This window comes from Neoarius graeffei, chromosome 21 (assembly GCF_027579695.1).
Source record: "Neoarius graeffei isolate fNeoGra1 chromosome 21, fNeoGra1.pri, whole genome shotgun sequence".
Taxonomy (NCBI): domain Eukaryota; kingdom Metazoa; phylum Chordata; class Actinopteri; order Siluriformes; family Ariidae; genus Neoarius; species Neoarius graeffei.
Genome location: NC_083589.1, coordinates 52,332,568 through 52,354,945, shown reverse-complemented (window position 1 = coordinate 52,354,945; position 22,378 = coordinate 52,332,568). Strand labels below are relative to the sequence as shown.

The 22,378-nt window shown below is 40.0% G+C and overlaps 1 protein-coding gene across 1 annotated transcript in view; it reads left to right on the top strand.

The window, feature by feature from the left end:
- cped1 (cadherin-like and PC-esterase domain containing 1) overlaps positions 1–22,378 on the top strand; it is a 208,136-nt gene that overhangs the window by 34,765 nt on the left and 150,993 nt on the right. Inside the window, exons 2-3 of the mRNA XM_060903332.1 lie at positions 14,146–14,317; positions 22,148–22,242. Coding sequence (XP_060759315.1) covers positions 14,146–14,317; positions 22,148–22,242 — 267 coding nt within the window. The remainder of the gene's footprint in view (positions 1–14,145; positions 14,318–22,147; positions 22,243–22,378) is intronic.

Here is a 22,378-nt window from a genome sequence, read left to right as displayed (position 1 = left end):
AAATATACGCAGTCACGCTGACCCCGGCAGTGACGATGGGAAAGGGGGCCGTGAGACAAAGTTTGATGATGCATGAGGCGGCGATGATCTGCATTAGCGTAACTATTCTCATCTCATTATCTCTAGCCGCTTTATCCTGTTCTACAGGGTCACAGGCAAGCTGGAGCCTATCCCAGCTGACTACGGGCGAAAGGCGGGGTACACCCTGGACAAGTCGCCAGGTCATCACAGGGCTGACACATAGACACAGACAACCATTCACACTCACACTCACACCTACGGTCAATTTAGAGTCACCAGTTAACCTAACCTGCATGTCTTTGGACTGTGAGGGAAACCGGAGCACCCGGAGGAAACCCACGCGGACACGGGGAGAACATGCAAACTCCGCACAGAAAGGCCCTCGCCGGCCACGGGGCTCGAACCCGGACCTTCTTGCTGTGAGGCGACAGCGCTAACCACTACACCACAATGCCGCCCCTAGTGTAACTATTGTTTTTTTGGAATTTTAATTAATTTTATTTATTTCAATGTTAGAATATATACTTTTTTGACGGCACCCCTAACAAAGCCAGATGGCACCCTGGTTGAGAAAGGCTGGTCTAGGTCATGCACATAGGCTGATGGTCCATGGACTCTGTATTGGGGGGGCTATCTAAAATAAGGGCCAAACAGTTGGCAAAGTATGTTTATTTGGAAAAGAGGATGTTTTCTATATCCTTGAAGCTGTAAAATCCATAAGAATGTGCTGTATTGTCTTAATCTGTCGGATCATTCAGAAAATTTGATTCCTAAATGAAATTTAACTTGTAATGCGGGATCAAATAAAGTATATAAAATGCGTGTCTAAAAAAACCTCACTATATACATGTGTAGGAATGAAATTAGATCAAAAGCAAAGGTGTAAATGAGAAAATGTATGTAACTGAACACCATCCTCAAGAAACCATCAAGGATTTTGCTAGGCATAAGCAATTTTTAGAAAAGCTTACACTTAGCAAAACAGGGTACAAGTCCCAGAACTTACATTCTTCACTCATAACTGCACGCCTTTCATTTTAGTTTCACTGTAATTACTGAAATTGTTATTTACCGTAGATCATATTCATTTTCTCTTCAGTAGTATCTTAACCGTATGTTATGGCAGGCACCTTTGAACAGGCGTACTTTTCTATAATTAACATGTTATTCCATACTATAGCATTTTAGCATGCACAGCATGCCTTGAAGTCTTATCAGAGGTATTCCACTGATTGTGGCAGCTTAGCAAGACAGGAGGAGTGCGTTTTGATCATTATGATTTTTGAGCAGGGATTGAATAAAACAAACCAGACACAGCATTGTAAGAGACACCGGCTCAGCAGGAATTATGACCTTTCGAGACAGGAGAAGGAGGTAGGGCTTTTAAATATAGTAGAATTTAAATATAGTTGTCATGTGCACTGTGGAATTTGGTACCAGCAAGTGCTGTCACTGTGCACATGCTGACCCAATCTTAGACCTGAGTCATGAGAGGGAGAGAATGAGAAAAGGGAGAGCATAATGTTGTGCATTATCACTCCTTTCATATAAACGCTGATCAATTTGGGAACCGAAAAAAGAATGAGATTTGCAATCATTCAGCCAATGTGATTTCATATACTCAAGTAATCTGGTTATGGAAGACGCCAACAAACGCGATTATGGATGATGAAAAATGTCTAAAAAATTTCAAACTTCACGGTGATTTTTTTTTTTTTACAGAGTTGTTTGTTTTCATGATGGCTTTTATGATTGTAAATCGCTCATAATGCTGTTCTTTGAAACATTCAGTTGTCTGGTTATGTTTATGCACATGCATACACACATGCATGATGCACTGTCTATATTCGGTAACCACTTGATCTTGATCAGGGTTTCAGTGTATTTGGAAACTGTCCCAGGAACATGAGGCAGAAATGCACGCTGGATGAGAGATGCCAGTCTCTTGCAGGACACCATGCACACACACATGTTCACACACTAACACTTCAGAGCAGTTTGTAGTCAATCATACCGACATGTTTTAGGAGGTGGGAGGAAACCAGATGAAACATACACGGGAAGAACATGCAAAACTCCTAAAGTCATTAACCCAAGATCAAGATCGAACCCTAGAACCTGTGAGACAGCAACACTATCCACTGCAACACCACATGTATATATAGGCATTAAGTGCTAATAACTATAGCTTTTTAACTCACCATGAAGTGGCAATGTAGCAGTGATGTGTTCACAGACTGCAGGATTGCTTTGTTTTTACCCCATGGAATGCATGCTATGCCCCTAAACATTCAATAAATGATCATCATAACCAGATGTGCTTGTTGAAAATCCCTTTCCAAAACAATTAATATGGAGTTGGGCATTCCTTTACTGTTATCATAACCCTCTGCTCTTCTGAGAAAGCTTTTCACTAGATTTTGGAGCATGGTTGTGGGGATTTGTGTTCATTCAGCCATAAGAGCATTAACGAGATCAGACACTGATGTTGGGTCAGGAGGCCTGGGGAGCAATCAGTATTCCAGTTCATCTCAAAGGTGTTCAGTGAGGTTGAGGTCAGGGGTCTGTGCAGGCCACTTAAATTCGTCCACATCATCCTGAGTAAAACCGTCTCACTTTGTGCAAAACATTTCCGTTTTGGCCTCTTAATTCCACTGCTATATCATTGTGTGAAATCATAATGCGATAGTACACAAAGACACCCTAGATAACTGTGTGCTTCCAACTTCAAGTTCCAAGTTCTTCAGCAGCAGGTACCAACAGACCGATACGCTGGCTTGTTATTCACTGATCAATGACACAAGATGATTGACATGGTCAATCACAATGGCATGGATCAACCAATTCACATTAGCTGAATACTGCAGTTGTTAGCAGGATTTGTGACCACTAACACTGAACCCATACTAGCAACAGTGTGGCAGCAATTGAAAACATAGAGAGAACTTTGGGGCAGTAATTTGGGAAAGGTCTACATATTGGTGTAATGGTCATGTGGCCACATACTTTTGGCCATATAATGTTTATACAGTATAAATTACATCAATACATTCCAGAACAATGGATGTACAAACAAAAGTGTTGCAGATTCTACTTTGTCATTCACACTTTCTTTTGTAGTTCTAGTACAGTCCTTGCTAATGTTGCTTGGGTGGATTATATTGAACAGTTATTCCACGAAATCGAGTTGTACATGAGCTGATAGCCAATGATGCGTGGAGCAGCAAGTTGGCTATAAGCCATGTACGACGAGATTGAGTGGAATAACTGTTTTATTCTACCCACATTCACTGGATTTTGAGAAATAGAGCATTTTTATTTTTATTTTTTGCAAATTCAATAAATAAAAACCTTATTCAAAATGTCTCACAAAATCATTTCCGCTTAGAATATAAACAAATCGGTGAAATGACAAGAGCGATTTGTGAAAAATGCGATGATGATAATTCTTTAAAAATAAAAAAAGATACTTTTATTCCATATTTTGTTGCTTTCTTTGTATTTTTGGGGTTTTCTTCTTCTTCTTCGTCTTCTTTATGTTTTTTTTGGCGGTTGCAAACCAACTTAAAGGTGCATTACCACCACCAACTGGGCTGGAGTGTGGAACAGGCGATAATGGGGGAAAACAAACAAAAACCTATATTCTTTTAGCTATTTCTGTTTCAATACTTGATAATTTTGGGGGGTTTGTTTTCGAGTAGACTTTCTATTTCATCCTGGGTTGGTTCAGCAACACACTCCGCCATTTTGTTTTTCTCTACTCCCGGCATATTAGCTGATAAACTAGTAGTAGAGTAGCCAATCAGAGCATGCAATTGCTCATATCTAGTGAATGTGGATAGAATAATAACTGATGGATCGCTAGTAACACAAATATATATTAGTTATCTGGATGGTGTATGATGTAACTACAACCCCGATTCCAAAAAAGTTGGGACAAAGTACAAATTGGAAATAAAAACGGAATGCAATGATGTGGAAGTTTCAAAATTCCATATTTTATTCAGAATAGAACATAGATGACATATCAAATGTTTAAACTGAGAAAATGTATCATTAAAAGAGAAAAATTAGGTGATTTTAAATTTCATGACAACAACACATCTCAAAAAAGTTTGGACAAGGCCATGTTTACCACTGTGAGACATCCCCTTTTCTCTTTACAACAGTCTGTAAACGTCTGGGGACTGAGGAGACAAGTTGCTCAAGTTTAGGGATAGGAATGTTAACCCATTCTTGTCTAATGTAGGATTCTAGTTGCTCAACTGTCTTAGAAGGTCTTTTTTGTTGTATCTTCCATTTTATGATGCACCAGTTGTTTTCTATGGGTGAAAGATCTGGGTTGCAGGCTGGCCAGTTCAGTACCCGGACCCTTCTTCTACGCAGCCATGATGCTGTAATTGATGCAGTATGTGGTTTGGCATTGTCATGTTGGAAAATGCAAGGTCTTCCCTGAAAGGGACGTCGTCTGGATGGGAGCATATGTTGCTCTAGAACCTGGATATACCTTTCAGCATTGATGGGGTTTTTCCAGATGTGTAAGCTGCCCATGCCACACGCACTAATGCAATCCCATACCATCAGAGATGCAGGCTTCTGAACTGAGCGCTGATAACAACTTGGGTCGTCCTTCTCCTCTTTAGTCCGAATGACACGCCGTCCCTGATTTCCATAAAGAACTTCAAATTTTGATTCGTCTGACCACAGAACAGTTTTCCACTTTGCCACAGTCCATTTTAAATGAGCCTTGGCCCAGAGAAGACGTCTGCGCTTCTGGATCATGTTTACATACGGCTTCTTCTTTGAACTATAGAGTTTTAGCTGGCAACGGCGGATGGCACGGTGAATTGTGTTCACAGATAATGTTCTCTGGAAATATTCCTGAGCTCATTTTGTGATTTCCAATACAGAAGCATGCCTGTATGTGATGCAGTGCCGTCTAAGGGCCCGAAGATCACGGGCACCCAGTATGGCTTTCCAGCCTTGACCCTTACGCACAGAGATTCTTCCAGATTCTCTGAATCTTTTGATGATATTATGCACTGTAGATGATGATATGTTCAAACTCTTTGCAATTTTACACTGTCAAACTCCTTTCTGATATTGCTCCACTATTTGTCGGTGCAGAATTAGGGGGATTGGTGATCCTCTTCCCATCTTTACTTCTGAGAGCCGCTGCCACTCCAAGATGCTCTTTTTATACCCAGTCATGTTAATGACCTATTGCCAATTGACCTAATGAGTTGCAATTTGGTCCTCCAGCTGTTCCTTTTTTGTACCTTTAACTTTTCCAGCCTCTTATTGCCCCTCTCCCAACTTTTTTGAGATGTGTTGCTGTCATGAAATTTCAAATGAGCCAATATTTGGTATGAAATTTCAAAATGTTTCACTTTCGACATTTGATGTGTTGTCTATGTTCTATTGTGAATACAATATCAGTTTTTGAGATTTGTAAATTATTGCATTCCGTTTTTATTTACAACTTGTACTTTGTCCCAACTTTTTTGGAATCAGGGTTGTAGAAGGGAACTCTGTACTGCATACCTCTGCCAAGTGACATATTCAGATCTGCATCAAAATCTAATCAATTGTTCCTTGTCCCATAACTCACCTTTCCTCGAAATTTCATCAAAATGCGGTCACTACTTTTTGAGTTAAGTCGGGAAAAGCAAAAATAAAAAAAAATCCTGGATCTGCATACATATCTGGATTCACATCAAAATCTCACCAATTGTTCCTTGGCCCATGGCTCACCTTTCTTCCAAATTTCATAAAAATCCGTTCACTAGTTTTTGAATTACATTGGGAACAGACAAACAAACAGAGGCAAAAACATGACCTCCTCCATCAAATTTGGCAGAGGTAATGATGAGTTCCCTTTTGTGTCTGGTTCCTCTCAAGGTTTCTTCTTTGTACCATTTTAGGCAGTTTTTCTTTGTCACTGCTACCCCTGGCTTACAGTGGTGCTTGAAAGTTTGTGAATCCTTTAGAATTTTCTATATTTCTGCATAAATATGACCTAAAACATCAGATTTTCACACAAGTCCTAAAAGTAGATAAAGAGAACCCAGTTAAACAAATGAGACAAAAATATTATACTTGGTCATTTGATGATCCAATATGTAATATTGGATCATTGAGGAAAATGATCCAATATTACATATCTGTGAGTGGCAAAAGTATGTGAACCTTTGTTTTCAGTATCTGGCGTGACCCCCTTGTGCAGCAAAAAATGCAAATAAACGTTTCCAATAACTGTTGATCAGTCCTGCACACCGGCTTGGAGGAATTTTAGCCCATTCCTCCGTACAGAACAGCTTCAACTCTGGGATGTTGGTGGGTTTCCTCACATGAACTGCTCACTTCAGGTCCTTCCACAACATTTCGATTGGATTAAGGTCAGGACTTTGACTTGGCCATTCCAAAACATTAAATTTATTCTTCTTTAACCATTCTTTGGTAGAACGACTTGTGTGCTTAGGGTTGTTGTCTTGCTGCATGACCCACCTTGTCTTGAGATTCAGTTTTTGGACAGATGTCCTGACATTTTCCTTTAGAATTCGCTGGTATAATTCAGAATTCATTGTTCCATCAATCATGGCAAGCCGTCCTGGCCCAGATGCAGCAAAACAGGCCCAAACCATGATACTACCACCACCATGTTTCACAGATGGGATAAGGTTCTTATGCTGAAATGCAGTGTTTTCCTTCCTCCAAACATAACACTTCTCATTTAAACCAAAAAGTTCTATTTTGGTTTCATCTGTCCACAATAAATTTTTCCAGTAGCCTTCTGGCTTGTCCATGTGATCTTTAGCAAACTGCAGACGAGCAGCAATGTTCTTTTTGGAGAGCAGTTGCTTTCTCCTTGCAACCCTGCCATGCACACCATTGTTGTTCAGTGTTCTCCTGATGGTGGACTCATGAACATTAACATTAGCCAATGTGAGAGAGGCCTTCAGTTGCTTAGAAGTTACCCTGGGGTCCTTTGTGGCCTTGCCGACTATTACACACCTTGCTTTTGGAGTGATCTTTGTTGGTCGACCACTCCTGGGGAGGATAACAATGGTCTTGAATTTCCTCCATTTGTACACAATCTGTCTGACTGTGGATTGGTGGAGTCCAAAATCTTTAGAGATGGTTTTGTAACCTTTTCCAGCCTGATGAGCATCAACAACGCTTTTTCTGAGGTCCTCAGAAATCTCCTTTGTTCGTGCCATGATACACTTCCACAAACATGTGTTGTGAAGATCAGACTTTGATAGATCCCTGTTCTTTAAATAAAACAGGGTGCCCACTCACACCTGATTGTCATCCCATTGATTGAAAGCACCTGACTCTAATTTCACCTTCAAATTAACTGCTAATCCTAGAGGTTCACATACTTTTGCCATTCACAGATATGTAATATTGGATCATTTTCCTCAATAAATAAATGACCAAGTATAATACTTTTGTCTCATTTGTTTAATTGGGTTCTCTTTATCTACTTTTAGGACTTGTGTGAAAATCTGATGATGTTTTAGGTCATATTTATGCAGAAATATAGAAAATTCTAAAGGGTTCACAAACTTCCAAGCACCACTGTACTTGGTTATCTACTTCTACATCTGGATTTCTGTAAAGCTGCTGTGTGACAATACAAATTGTTAAAAGGACTATACAAATAAAATTGAACTATACAAATATAAAATGAATGACACAGGACATGGAACATAACATTTTTGACTGGACTCATCATCAGTGAGTTCCCTGTGCTCCCACTCAGTCTGAGCTCAGGACCACTTTCCTTGATTTTCTTACATTGTCATCAGTCTGCATATTACAGGACTATACCTTTTACCCTGGTTTTTTTTTTTTGTATGCAATTACAGATGCAACTTGACCTGTCATTACTGCAATAAAGTTAGTGATTAAATAGTTTTCAACCGACTAGTTTATTTGTGTTACAGATTAAAGCTGATACTAATTTAAAGTCACTCCCTGTGTCCGAAATCACTCACTCGTTCACTACTCCCTACACCCTACATAGTGAATTAATATATAGAGGACTATACAGTGAGCTCATTGGTAAAATGAAAAAAACACTTTCGGACACTACTCCGTCACGCTGGTATTTACATCATTACTGTCGCACAATTAAAACGTGCCAGATCAGTCGACTGGTGGGTTTTCAAAATAATAAATACATGCATGTATTTTTGTGATAAATCCATATTATACTGAGCATATTTCCCACATTAATCAATGCAAAGTACCTGCATCTTTCAGTTTTGATTAAAATCAAGGCTGAATACTTTCTTCTTTGCTGCTGCCTTTTATTAAATCAAATTTGAGACTTTTAATTTGATTTCTTTCAGCGCAACCGTAATGCATGATGGGATCTATTGCTTTGGTTAGTGACCATCATTGTACACTACTTTTCGTGATGCATTGTGGGATACTTTGAGTGCACTATATAGGGTATGAATAATCCTTACTAAGGTTTCGGACAGCACTACAAAATGGTGTCCCCACTATATAGTGCCCTAGTGAGTAGGGAGTGATTTCGGACACAGGGACTGTTTTTTATATATATATATATATATATATATATATATATATATATATATATATATATATATAAAATATAATTTTATTTAATTTTTTTTTTGCTAAACTGTAGGCCTTGCCTGTTTCGTAATAAGATCTTAGGGGGAGTATTATTTTGATTACTCCCTCTGAATGTTAGTGTGATGTTAACACTGCAGGGATTTTGGGAAATCTGGCCTGCCAGTTTGGAGGAAATGCCAGTGATAAGCGCCAGTTTTACTTTGCTCTCTCAGCTTTGTCTCTATTACTCTCTCTTTTTTTTTCCTCATCTCTCATGCTTTTTTTCACTCTCTGTGGCCTACTTCTTTCAGCTCATATACATATATATATTTCCATCTGTGAGCTTGGCCACATCAGAGAATAGAAAACTCATATGCCCGAAGCCCATCATGAAGTCTCTCTCTCTCTCTCTCTCTCTCTCACTCTCTCGCTCCTACTTCCTCTAGTGTTGCCTTATTGCTAAGACCTCCAGTTTTTCTCAATGGTTTGTTTACTGTCCTCACAGAAGCCTCACCGACATATCCTTTCTATTCTCTTTACTTCCCTTATCGCTTCTTCAATCCATCAGCCAGTCCTCTACCATCACGCTGTCTCTCTTTCCTCCTCTTGTAGTCCTCCAGCTGCAGATGCTAATCTAAACCATGCAATTACGGCGCAGCCTTCGTTTCCCGGGGCCCGGCTGTGGCCAAGACTCAAATATTATTATTTCATTATAGAACTTCCCTGAACAAGCCTGAAGCAAACGGATGGATAGAAAGAAACAGAGAGAGAGAGAGAGAGAGAGAGAGGTGGAGACATCAGAGATAGAGGGCTAAAAAGGACAGAACATAAACAGAGAGCAGAGGAAAAGAAAACAGCCACTCACTGACCTGTAGTACAGCAGACAAGGGGTGGGGTGGGGTGGGGGGTTAACTGTTCTCAAAAGGAACATAGAGTTCTCTCCTCTATGTTCCTCATTCTTCAGATCCCATGCTATGAGGAACATTGTACAGTCGAGACCATTTTGCCTTTGTGTCTACATTTCATCATCTTGTTCTGTCTAAAAATGTTGTTTGTTAATCAGGACAATTTGCAATACCAAGTAGTTAAAGCAATACTCCATTACTGCCCCGTATTCTAAGGCTAATAATAAATGGATTAAAATATACAGTGGTGCTTGAAAGTTTGTGAACCCTTTAGAATTTTCTATATTTCTGCATAAATATGACCTAAAACATCATCAGATTTTCACACAAGTCCTAAAAGTAGATAAAGAGAACCCAGTTAAACAAATGAGACAACAGTATTATACTTGGTTATTTATTTATTGAGGAAAATGATCCAGTATAACATATCTGTGAGTGGCAAAAGTATATGAACCTCTAGGATTAGCAGTTAATTTGAAGGTGAAATTAGAGTCGGGTGTTTTCAATCAATGGGATGACAATCAGGTGTGAGTGGGCACCCTGTTTTATTTAAAGAACAGGGATCTATCAAAGTCTGATCTCCACAACACATGTTTGTGGAAGTGTATCATGTCACGAACAAAGGAGATTTCTGAGGACCTCAGAAAAAGTGTTGTTGATGCTCATCAGGCTGGAAAAGGTTACAAAACCATCTCTAAAGAGTTTGGACTCCACCAATCCACATTCAGACAGATTGTGTACAAATGGAGGAAATTCAAGACCATTGTTACCCTCCCCAGGAGTGGTCGACCAACAAAGATCACTCCAAGAGCAAGGCGTGTAATAGTCGGCGAGGTCACAAAGGACCCTAGGGTAACTTCTAAGCAACTGAAGGCCTCTCTCACATTGGCTAATGTTAATGTTCATAAGTCCACCATCACGAGAACACTGAACAACAATGGTGTGTATGGCAGGGTTGCAAGGAGAAAGCCACTGCTCTCCAAAAAGAACATTGCTGCTCATCTGCAGTTTGCTAAAGATCATGTGGACAAGCCAGAAGGCTATTGGAAAAATGGCTTGTGGACAGATGAAACCAAAATAGAACTTTTTGGTTTAAATGAGACGCATTATGTTTGGAGAAAGGAAAACACTGCATTCCAGCATAAGAACCTTATCCCATCTATGAAACATGGTGGTGGTAGTATCATGGTTTGGGCCTGTTTTGCTGCATCTGGGCCAGGACAGCTTGCCATCATTGATGGAACAATGAATTCTGAATTATACCAGTGAATTCTAAAGGAAAATGTCAGGACATCTGTCCATGAACTGAATCTCAAGAGAAGGTGGGTCATGCAGCAAGACAACGACCCTAAACACACAAGTCATTCTATCAAAGAATGGTTAAAGAAGAATAAAGTTAATGTTTTGGAATGGCCAAGTCAAAGTCCTGACCTTAATCCAATCGAAATGTTGTGGAAAGACCTGAAGCGAGCAGTTCATGTGAGGAAACCCACCAACATTCCAGAGTTGAAACTGTTCTGTATGGAGGAATGGGCTAAAATTCCTCCAAGCCGGTGTGCAGGACTGATCAACAGTTACTGGAAACGTTTAGTTGCAGTTATTGCTGCACAAGGGGGCCACACCAGATACTGAAAGCAAAGGTTCACATACTTTTGCCACTCACAGATATGTAATACTGGATAATTTTCCTCAATAAATAAATGACCAAGTATAATATTTTTGTCTCATTTGTTTAACTGGGTTCTCTTTATCTACTTTTAGGACTTGTGTGAAAATCTGATGTTTTAGGTCATATTTATGCAGAAATATAGAAAATTCTAAAGGGTTCACAAACTTTCAAGCACCACTGTACTGTTCTGTAAAAAGAAAAAAATATCAGTTTGTTGAAAGCCTTTAGGACAGAGGACTTGTCCATCCATCTGTCCGTCCAAGATTCTCATGAAGGCGATATCTCAACAATGAGTGCTTGAATGTTTGGAGGATTTATGTGGAATTATAACTGTAATTAGCAGATGAACTGATCCAAACTGAGTCAAGGTCACCACAAGGTCAAATGTCTAAAATACTTTTTCTTCAATAGCTCCCTTCCTGTTCGTCAGACACAGATGTTACTTACATGCTTATGTTCAGGAACTCAAGGCTGTCCTTGCGAAGGAAATTTGCCATCAATCCATTTGTGTGTTCATCCATGTACGGTATCTGGCCAAGATTCTTGTTAGCACAATATCTCAAGAATGAGTGGTTGAACGTTTGTAGGATTTATATAGAATTAAAATTTCAACCAGCAGATGAACTGATTTAAAATAGGGCCAAGGTCAAAGCAAGGTCAAATATCTGAAAATGTTTTTCTCCAATCACTTCCTTCCTGTTTGAATTGCAGTATAGTCGGATCCAAAAGTCTGAGACCTTTAATGAAAATACTTTTATTTAGCATTCTTTTCTGATTTAATACAACAGATTTCATTACAAATTATATTGTTAACAACCTGAGTGAAAAGTAGAATCTCTGAAATATTTATATTCAGCATGTAATGAGTCACCCAGTTCATGAGTCAATTCATGATATTTTTGAAAAAAAAGATTAAACAAAGAACATTTTATTACCAAAGATATGCAACATTTATTTTCCTATTCTTTATCAACTCAAACATGTCTTTGGTTAGATAATAAAAAACACCTTTTGTTTCATTTTCTTAATAACCAACACTATTTACCCACATTTGTAAAGGTTGGAGTAAAATATAATAGCCTATGAACTAAAATGTTTTTAATAAAAATGAAAAAGTTAATAAGAAATAGGCCTTTTCTTAATAAACTTTTATGAACATTTCTACTACTTCCACTTGATTCTTTTTTTTTTTTTAGCTTTTTCAGTCTGTAAAAAAAAGAGTTCCAAAGTATTGTTGAATCTGTTTGTACATTCAGTTGCACAACAGCTCTTTTCCACTTTAGATCTGTTTTTAATGTAATTTCACGGCATTAGAGCTGTGTTACTTCTGCATGCAGTGAAGTCACATTCATTCCCGCTATTGTCTGTTATTGTTCCCTCTGCTGTCTGAACAACACAATTACAGCAAGGAGAAACTAAGAGATTATGCAGCCTGATAATAATTGTGATTCATTTATTATTTCATCCATTAAAATTGCTATACATTTGTATCGCAATATATGGTAGCACGATATATCATTACATTCCTTCTTTACATGATTTTCAGAGTTTCTTAGTATTTGGTACCATGAGCTAGCCTAGTGGTTAGTGTGTCTGCCTCTTGGCCAGGAGATTGCGAGTTCTACTCGTGGTCGGGTCATACCAAAGACCATCATAAAATTGGTACCTACTGCCACCTGGTGAGGCATGTTGCAATACAGATGTGAGTGGGGAGTCAAACGCTCGTGGTTACCAGAGGACTAGCCCCTCCACTGTAACCCTAGCTGAGGAGGCAAGAGGCTGAGGGCACCTTAAGAGCCTGGTTAGTACTGGGACGGAAGACTGCCTGGGAAGACCAGGTCCTGACACGGGAAGGACTTTGATTTGGTACGTCCCCTTTCTGCTTTAATGACAGTGTGCACTTGAGCTGGCATGGACTCCACAGGTTTGTGTTAAACCTTATGAACCATTTTAGATGTAATCCTTGGGCATGTCATCTGAGCACGAATAAATTAGACATGACCTATTTAGTTCGACAAAGCAGTTAACATGGTCTATCACAAATTTACTTACATTTAAATACAGACCTAGAAACAGTGCAGAATCAATTTTAAAACCTTCTGTTTATAGCTAATTTTAAATGGAAAAAAACCCAAACAAACAGATTTTCAATGTAATCTCAGACTTTTGGACCCCACTGTGTGTTTCAACAGTATGCAAATTAGAAATAATCAGGACCAGACTTGGTGGTGGTCGGGACATCCTCATCGACACCACTGTTGTTGTGTTCGACTTGTTTTAACTTTTTAAAAATGAGTGAAATAAATGGCTGGTGAAGGAACTAATCTGTAGTTGCTGTAATGTAAGTGATAGCAGTGATAACTAACATGTTTCATGGATGTGCCACAATATTAAATGTTACTCTAAATGGATAAAAAGTATGATGTCTTGCTCTTGCATTCAAAAACTTGCAAATTGCTGTGGTATAAGAGGAATAGAACGGATCAGGACATTCTGTATACAATGTATGTCATGTTTTATTTTTTATATACTGCTCCATGTGTATTGCTTCACTCATGGCTATGCTGACTTTCCCAAACCGGTGTTGCGTCACGGTCACCACCTGCGTCTCGTCATCTTGGCTCGGTGCAGGCTCAGCTGTTTGAAGTCTTAATCCTGTTCAGAGTGCAAACTTGGCCTGATGTCCTCTCACCCCTCTCCATGACCTCTCTGAGAGGATATTAGTCTAGCAGCTCTACAACAGATCTATAATGAGGTATTTTGGTTGGCTGCACTGCTTGGCTCATTAGTGAGTAATGTTGTGATCTGTACATCCAACACAGTATTTGAATTTTTTTTCAAGGCGTTTAAAGAGGAAATGAAATCGTATTCATTTCATCGCTCAGGTTGGGGAAATTTTTCTGATTCCGATTTACTTTAGATATTCCTTCATACTCTCCTTTTCTCTTTCTCTCTCAGGTACACTGGTCTAAGAGGAGCTGTGCAGGGAAGGCCATCGTGTTGACGGGGCAGCACGTCCCCTCAGATACAGAGGTCCAGCTTTATCACAGAGTCCTACAGGAGCAGGGTTACCATGTCAACCAGGGACGCTATGCTGAGACCAGTGCCACCCTAACACACAACAGCGGAGGTGTGTACTGTACGTGTGGGTTTGTGAAGTACCTTACCCTGTTAAATCCAAATTAGGTGTCTGGTCACCATCTCTCAAGCCTAGTAAGAGTCTAAGATGAGTTTTGAATAAGGTTCCAGTTTCAGTATTACCTGTTCTCGGTTTAGGGATGGGCCAATAATTTTGAATATTCACATGTTTGAGAAAGTCAATCAGGGAGGGTGAAGGCTAACATGTCTTTCCTCCAAAACACACAACCAACGAGCATCTTTTCGCACTGCTAGTCATGCATCATCACAAAGCAGCATACGGTAATACACTCGGAGGAAAGCTCTGTCTGCCCTCTTCCACATACACGATGAGTTCACAGATGCTGCTCTGATTGACAGGCGAGAAAGAGAGAGACATTATGCCATCACTCTCAGTCAAATTATTACGCTCTCTTCGCTCCTGGCCACGGATGGCTCTGGCATCATCGGGATTTGAGCTCATGAAGTCCTGGTGATAAGGCATACACTTCTCTGTTGTGCCAATGTAATCCACCTGAGGGCAGTGTCGTTAATTATATCCCGCATTTCAAGACAAAACAATTTATACCAAGACAAGTGAGTACAGTCAAAGAAATTAGTCAAGTAATGTGGAAAATTGTGTAGCAATGATCAAAAATAAGAGTTAAACCATTATCTCTGAACAAGTGTATTACGTAGATGAAAGAAAAAAAGTATAACTTTTTTAGTATAACTCCCATTAGTATCTTAGTGTGTAATATATGTGTGGGTTTGTGAAGTACCTTACCCTGTTAAATCCAAATCAGGTGTCTGGTCACCATCTCTCAAGCCTAGTAAGAGTCTAAGATGTGTTTTGAATGAGGTTCCAGTTTCAGTATTCTGTTCTCGGTTTAGGGATGGGTCAATGATTTATGAATAAGATTTCACTTGAGGTAGCTTTTAAAGATACTACTGAAGGTGTCTAGATACAAACAAGGAAGGATGCAAACCTGTTCAATGTTGCTCACTTCAAAGCAAAAACCAAGACATCACTTATGATTGTGCGAGAAATGCTCTTTGCAGACGACACTGCCCTGGTTTCACATAGTGCTAGTGATATACAGATTTTTGTTGACAAGTTTGCCAGAGCAACAGAACATTTCAGTTTGAAGATCATCCATCCATCCATCCATCCATCCATCCATCCATCCATCCATCCATCCATCCATCCATCCATCCATCCATCCATTATCTCTAGCCGCTTTATCCTGTTCTACAGGGTCGCAGGCAAGCTGGAGCCTATCCCAGCTGACTATGGGCGAGAGGCGGGGTACACCCTGGACAAGTCGCCAGGTCATCACAGGGCTGACACATAGACACAGACAACCATTCACACTCACATTCACACCTACGATCAATTTAGAGCCACCAATTAGCCTAACCTGCATGTCTTTGGACTGTAGGGGAAACCGGAGCACCCGGAGGAAACCCACACGGACACGGGGAGAACATGCAAACTCCACACAGAAAGGCCCTCGCTGGCTGCTGGGCTTGAACCCAGGACCTTCTTGCTGTGAGGCAACAGTGGTAACCACTACACCACCGTGCCGCCCAGTTTGAAGATCAATGTTTTAAAAAAAAAAACGACAACAAAAAACCCAGAATGTCTATATCAACCACCAAAACCCCAGACTACAACTTCCCATCATCTAGAAGTGAAGATAAACAATGAGCCACTCACGACATGTAAGAGGTTTATATACCTAGGTAGTCCTGTTACTGAGAATGCCAGACTGGATCAGAAGCTCACACTTAGAATGGGAAGAGCCAGTGCAGCCTTTGCGAAACTCCAACAGAGACTGTGGAAAAATCGTCATGTCACCATCCGTGTAAAATGTGATGTTTACAGAGCTGTAGTACTCTCCTCCTTCCTTTATGGTGCAGAAACTTGGACCATCTATAGGACCGATGTGAAGAACCTACATGCTTACATGATGCGTCACCTGAGACAGATTATGAATATATCCTGGAAGGATAAGATCCCCAACAAGGAAATCCTTGAGAGAGCAGGTCTCCCATCTATGGAAGATATACTAACACGAATGAATCTCAGATGGTTAGACCATGTGGAAAGAATGGAATATGATCGCCTACCTAGGCAGCTACTCTACTCTCAGCTGTCTGAGGGAAAATGTGACCGGGGAAGGCCTCGGCTTAGGTTTAAAGGAGAACTGAAGGCAAATTTTTTATGATCAAAATTCTATTTATCTCATTTTATTAAATATAGGAATGCATTTTTGATGGCTATTTTGTCGCTGCTATAGCAAGTTATGAGTGTTTGAAATACGCTATGTAATATATTAGTCCATATGTCAAAGCAATGGCCGTAAATGAGATTCGTTGAGACCTGTGTGAGACATCGTAAGACGGAAGTAAAACGTACAGCGGAAATCGAAGTTCAGAGACATGCAGTTAGGTTAACATGGAACGGCCTTGGGCTGAAGTGCCCAAGAGTGGTGGCGTATGTGTACGTAGTGGCTTTGCTCTCCTACGATGAACTAAATTTTGTTGTACGTTTGTGCAGTGACAGTAAAGGTATTCGATTCTAAAGCGACCAACATCTGCCAACGTTGTCAAAAGACGTGCGCGACCTCTTTCAAATGCTGATATAATCAAGCTGGAAGTTTTGTTTGTTTTGATAGCAATCAGGAAAGTTTGAAAAAAGTAGGCAGTAATCGTCATTTAAACTCGTTTTTGTGCAATATTTTGTTTGGAAAACAGTTTTCAAAATGGCGGCACTGACACCTGGCTGACACTTCACTTTCAAAGTCTCGCACAAGTCTCGTGAAGATCGCGCGGATAAGCGACGCCTGCCGTGGACCAAACGAACTAAATTCAACACGGCTAAAAACCGAACAGGCCGATAAGTATAATATTTAATTGCAATTAGTTGCCAATACGAGTCACAATATAAGGTTACTAAAACCGAAAACGTAATTGAATAACACGTTAATTAAGAAATAAAGCAAGTTTAAAAATGACTTCAGTTCCCCTTTAAAGACACTGTAAAGAGGAACTTGAAACGTAGGAACATTGACCCTCATTTGTGGAACGTATTTGCCAACAACAGACAAAAGTGGAGGACTTCGATTTGTCCCTGATGCCACATGAAACAGTCATTGTCGTTATCGACGGACTGCAAAAGAAGAAGAAGAAGAAGTATCTTAGTACTTTCATCATTATTATTAATTTGTGTATTACTACACAGTTCTTTTTTCCCTCATTATACTATCACTGTTGCATTTACACTTTTCGTTTATCAGTTAGGTATCTTATCGTTTAATTCCTTCACTTTGGGCCCGTTTACACGAGGACGCTGTTGGGTAAAAACGACTAAATATTTTATCGGAAGTGCCTTTCGTCTACACGGGGACGGCGTTTCCGAGGCTGAAAAATGGAAAAAATTGAAAACGCCTTCCAGAGTGGATAAGTTAAAAACAGCCCCCGTTGCATATCCGTCTAAACTACCCAATACGCGAAACTCTGCTCGGATCTGCTCACGTCGGGTACGCGTTTACGTCATACATATGTCATATACTGTACATGCCAGCCCGGGAAGTAAGAAAGTAAGTAAAAAAATAAGAGCATGTCTGATTACATCGATCCAACGGACCTTCAAGCTGCTCTGGCAGCTTTAATAAACGTCCAGGAGTCCTTCGAACATCTATACCGAATCTGCACATATACCGTTAATGAACAGAGGCGGGTATAGCATGCTCTTACTTTTTTACTTACTTTCTTACTTACCATAGCCAGAGTAGTCAAAGTTTTCGCGGCGCAGATGTGCAGATCAGACAAGACGGAAGACGTTGCGCATGCGTACAGACATAGCGGAGGTCTTTCACAGCACCAGCTAGCCGCCTGGCATGCACATCCAATTGAATTCCACACATTTATGCGTCACCGTAGAGACGCAGATTTCCTCCTTGAAAACGGTCGTGTAGACGCGGAAAAAAGTGAGAACGAAAACGGACTTTTGCATTTTTGTTTCAGACCGTCCCCGTGTAAAGTGGGCCTTTATCTCAGATTATTTTTCCTCTATTAGTATCCTTCAATTTCAAATGTATATTTAGCTTTGATATCAGGTGAAGAGCCATATTTGTGGAAACTCTAATATCAAACTTATTATTATTATTATTATTATTATTAGGAATAAAAGGTATATTTAGTGCTTGTTTTGGTCTCAAAAGATGAAAGGATCACTGAAAAATGGGGTCGTGCTTATGAGTTGACCTCTGTTGACTTGCTGTCCTACATAAATACCGACACATGCTTCAGCGCACACACACACCTTCAGATAAAATGCAATAGGGTATAGTAGAGAGAAGAAGAAGAAGAAACCTTTATTTGTCACATGCACACTTCAAGCACAGTGAAATTCATCCTCTGCATTTAACCCATCTGAAGCAGTGAACACACGCGCGCACACACACCCAGAGCAGTGGGCAGCCACACTACAGTGCCTGGGAGCAGGCAGGGGTCAGGTACCTTGCTCAAGGGCACCTCAGCCCAAGGCCGCACCACGTTAACCTAACTGCATGTCTTTGGACTGTCGGGGAAACCGGAGCACCCGGAGCAAACCCACGCAGACACAGGGAGAACATGCAAACTCCACACAGAAAGGCCCTCGCCAGCCGCTGGGCTCGAACCCAGGACCTTCTTGCTGTGAGGCGACAGTGCTAACCACTACACCACCGTGCCACCCCAAGAGTGAGGCAAAAAATAATCCCATTCTGATACACATCAAAAGTTTTCTTTACAAATAAAGTATTTCTGTCAGATACGTGTGTTCTTAATTATTTTGAGTAAAATTGGATTTAGTCAGCCTTGTAAAACCACTACAGTAGCCAAACTCGATCCCGAATAAAAGTATATTATGGTGTAATTTCTAACTGCATCGATACATAGTCCCATCATTACATTCACTTGCTTACTGGACCGATGAGTCCTGTTCATTTGAAACCCTGATTAAATTTTAACCCCCATCCCTTCATCCTTCTACCACCGGGTTATAAGAATGCCAATGAAATGAGTTCATTGTGATGAAACGATGTGGCCACTGTGGCAAAATCTACCAAGGAATAGTTGACCGGGGATAATGATCATGTTTTACCCAAGTATCTCTGAGTAACGTATTTCATGTACACTCCTGGGGCTGTTGTTGTTTGAATCAATATATCAGAAAGATGCTTGCAAAGGAACCAGAGCTAGTAGAATATTTTACAGTCAGTTCCAGAATTATTGGCACCCTTGTTAAGGATGAGTAATCATTAGGACCTCTTTCTCGATATATAGTATACAATATGGTACGAAATAAACAATACAGTTAAACAAATACTGGCTTGATACAAGTATTTGTTACGCTCTCTCTCTCACACACATGCACAGGTTAGCAGTAATATCTACTGAACTGAATCAAGGCTTTTAAATCAGTGCAGCAGCTCTTCTGATTCAAATTGCTGTTTTTTTTCTTTTCTTTTTATTCCTACTCTGCAGAAACTGATGTCTTAGCAAGTTAAAGTATTTTGAATATGGATGAATTGATCTAATATTTCTTCTTAGGAGATTATTATAAGTCAATTATAAGATTATTATCCCCCCGGCATACTGTATAATGCAGGGGGATATAGCTATCGCTTTGTCTGTCTGTCTGTCTGTCTGTAAACATTTTAGTTTCTGGAGCATAGCTCTAAATCTATTAGGAATTTTTTCATGAAACCTGACCGTTATGTTAAGTGACTAGAAGAGTTGTGCCTTTTGACAGTTTGGGATTTCTGTGATTTTTTTTTTTTCCCCTATTTCCATGTCAACCAATTGAACTTTGGAAAATTTGGAGTGGGGTTTCATGTGGGGGCCGGGGGGACATGTCATCTCTTGACGACTCTTAATTAGCTCATCGAGATTATTTTTTTACACATTTCTACAGGGTCGCAGGCAAGCTGGAGCCTATCCCAGCTGACTACGGGCGAAAGGCGGGGTACACCCTGGACAAGTCGCCAGGTCATCACAGGGCTGACACATAGACACAGACAACCATTCACACTCACATTCACACCTACGGTCAATTTAGAGTCACCAGTTAACCTAACCTGCATGTCTTTGGACTGTGGGGGAAACCGGAGCACCCGGAGGAAACCCACGCGGACACGGGGAGAACATGCAAACTCCACACAGAAAGGCCCTCGCCGGCCACGGGGCTCGAACCCGGACCTTCTTGCTGTGAGGCGACAGCACTAACCACTACACCACCGTGCCGCCCGTTTAGCGTCTGTCTAGAAATAAATGCATAAAATGAGAAAACTTAAGATGAGGTCAAGCTTAAAATCAGTCACAAAATCAGTGTAGGGATAAGTTTAATCATCTTAAACTTGTTTATTATTTACATTATAACAGAAAATATTTTATAAAGAAGTGTTTTTTCCTTAGAATGAATTTACTGAAATTAAATGTTGGATTTCAGTCATATTTGCAGGCTGAAATTAAGCAAAATTTACCATAAAGACGTATTTTTAATAAGCATTTTTGGGGTGCCAATAATTCAAGAGCTAACTGTATATCTGTATATTGTAATATTCAGATAATCCTGCTTCACATGCATGTACGGTTGATTGGTATGATCAGGCTAATGTAATGGTAGTTTGTGTGTGTGTGTGTGTGTGTGTGTGTGTGTGTGTGTGTGTGTGTGTGAGTGAGTGAATGAGGTGTGTATTCAGTGTTTACAAATGTATGTCTGGTATTTATTGTATGCTTAACTCAGAAGAAGACCATAAGCAGCTGCTTGCCTGCTTGACTGGCGGATCACGTGCTAGTCTCTCTTACACACACACACACACACACACACACACACACACACACACACACACACTACTAAGAAAATATCTCAGCTGGAGAAGTGACATGTCTGTCTTTAAATAGTGACAGAAAATGTGGTGTGTGTTTGAGTGCATGGAGGTTGAAATGTATGATGTGTAGTACTCATTAGCACATTTCTGTAGTCATTAAACACTTTGGTACATGATATTATTGGAAAATAATCAACTTGAAGTTGTAACTTTAACTCTGCTTCACTATGGGCTGCATCACACTACCCTGTTGTTGATTGATTATTTTCAGACAATAGCAGACCTGCAATAATATAATATCACGAGTTAAGATTTATTAGAGGAGTTGAATAGTGCAGATTTCCGACAATGCCCTCAGGTCTTGCATGTTACTTCCTGCCATTCAGAATCTCACACACACGCAAAACAGTGCCTGGGTTCAACACTAAACACACACAACCCATTTCCTCCAGCCCTGCTAGCCACCACAATTACTCCCAGATGTGTCTCGTTTCAATCTCTTACACTTTCCTGCCTCTTAAAACAGTAGATTTGACATGTTTCTTCCTCTCGAAGTGCTTGTTTGAGTCTCTAAGCTTGATCGTGAGTGTATTATCTATTGGAAATCCAGACCTTTTCCATGCTAAATTGCCCACAGGAATTAGAAGGTCAGCATGGGATTCTGGATAATTCAACTTTTTGAGTTTTACTTTGGTTTGCATGTTTGTTACAGCAGGTTAATTAGGAACATCAGGCTCAATGGGGGATTGAACACTAAGTCTGCAACCATGAAGAATTAGTCCTCTATTCATTTTCATCACACTTTCTTCCATTATTTCGTTATTTGTTGCTCTAGGCTTATATAATCTACTTTCATTGTGCTTTTGAGTGCTATAAAAACTCTGAAGCATAACCTCTCACACACATTTCCGTCTTATTTCCCCCCACTCATTTCATTATTCTCTCATCCTCTCTGTCCACAGATGGTCAGGAATGGTCTCTCTTGATATGTCTCAAAGGAACAGAAAAGAGTTGCCTTCGAAAAATCAACTTTGCCCATTCTCAGCCGTACCAGAGGGTAAGAAAACCAGCTGTACACATCACGCTTAGGCTCAGTACCGTATAAAAGAATTCTCCTATGTAGTATAGTATGATATGAAAGCAATTTCATGAAATTGCACTTCTTCCTGTTTTGTGTTGTTGGAAATGGATGG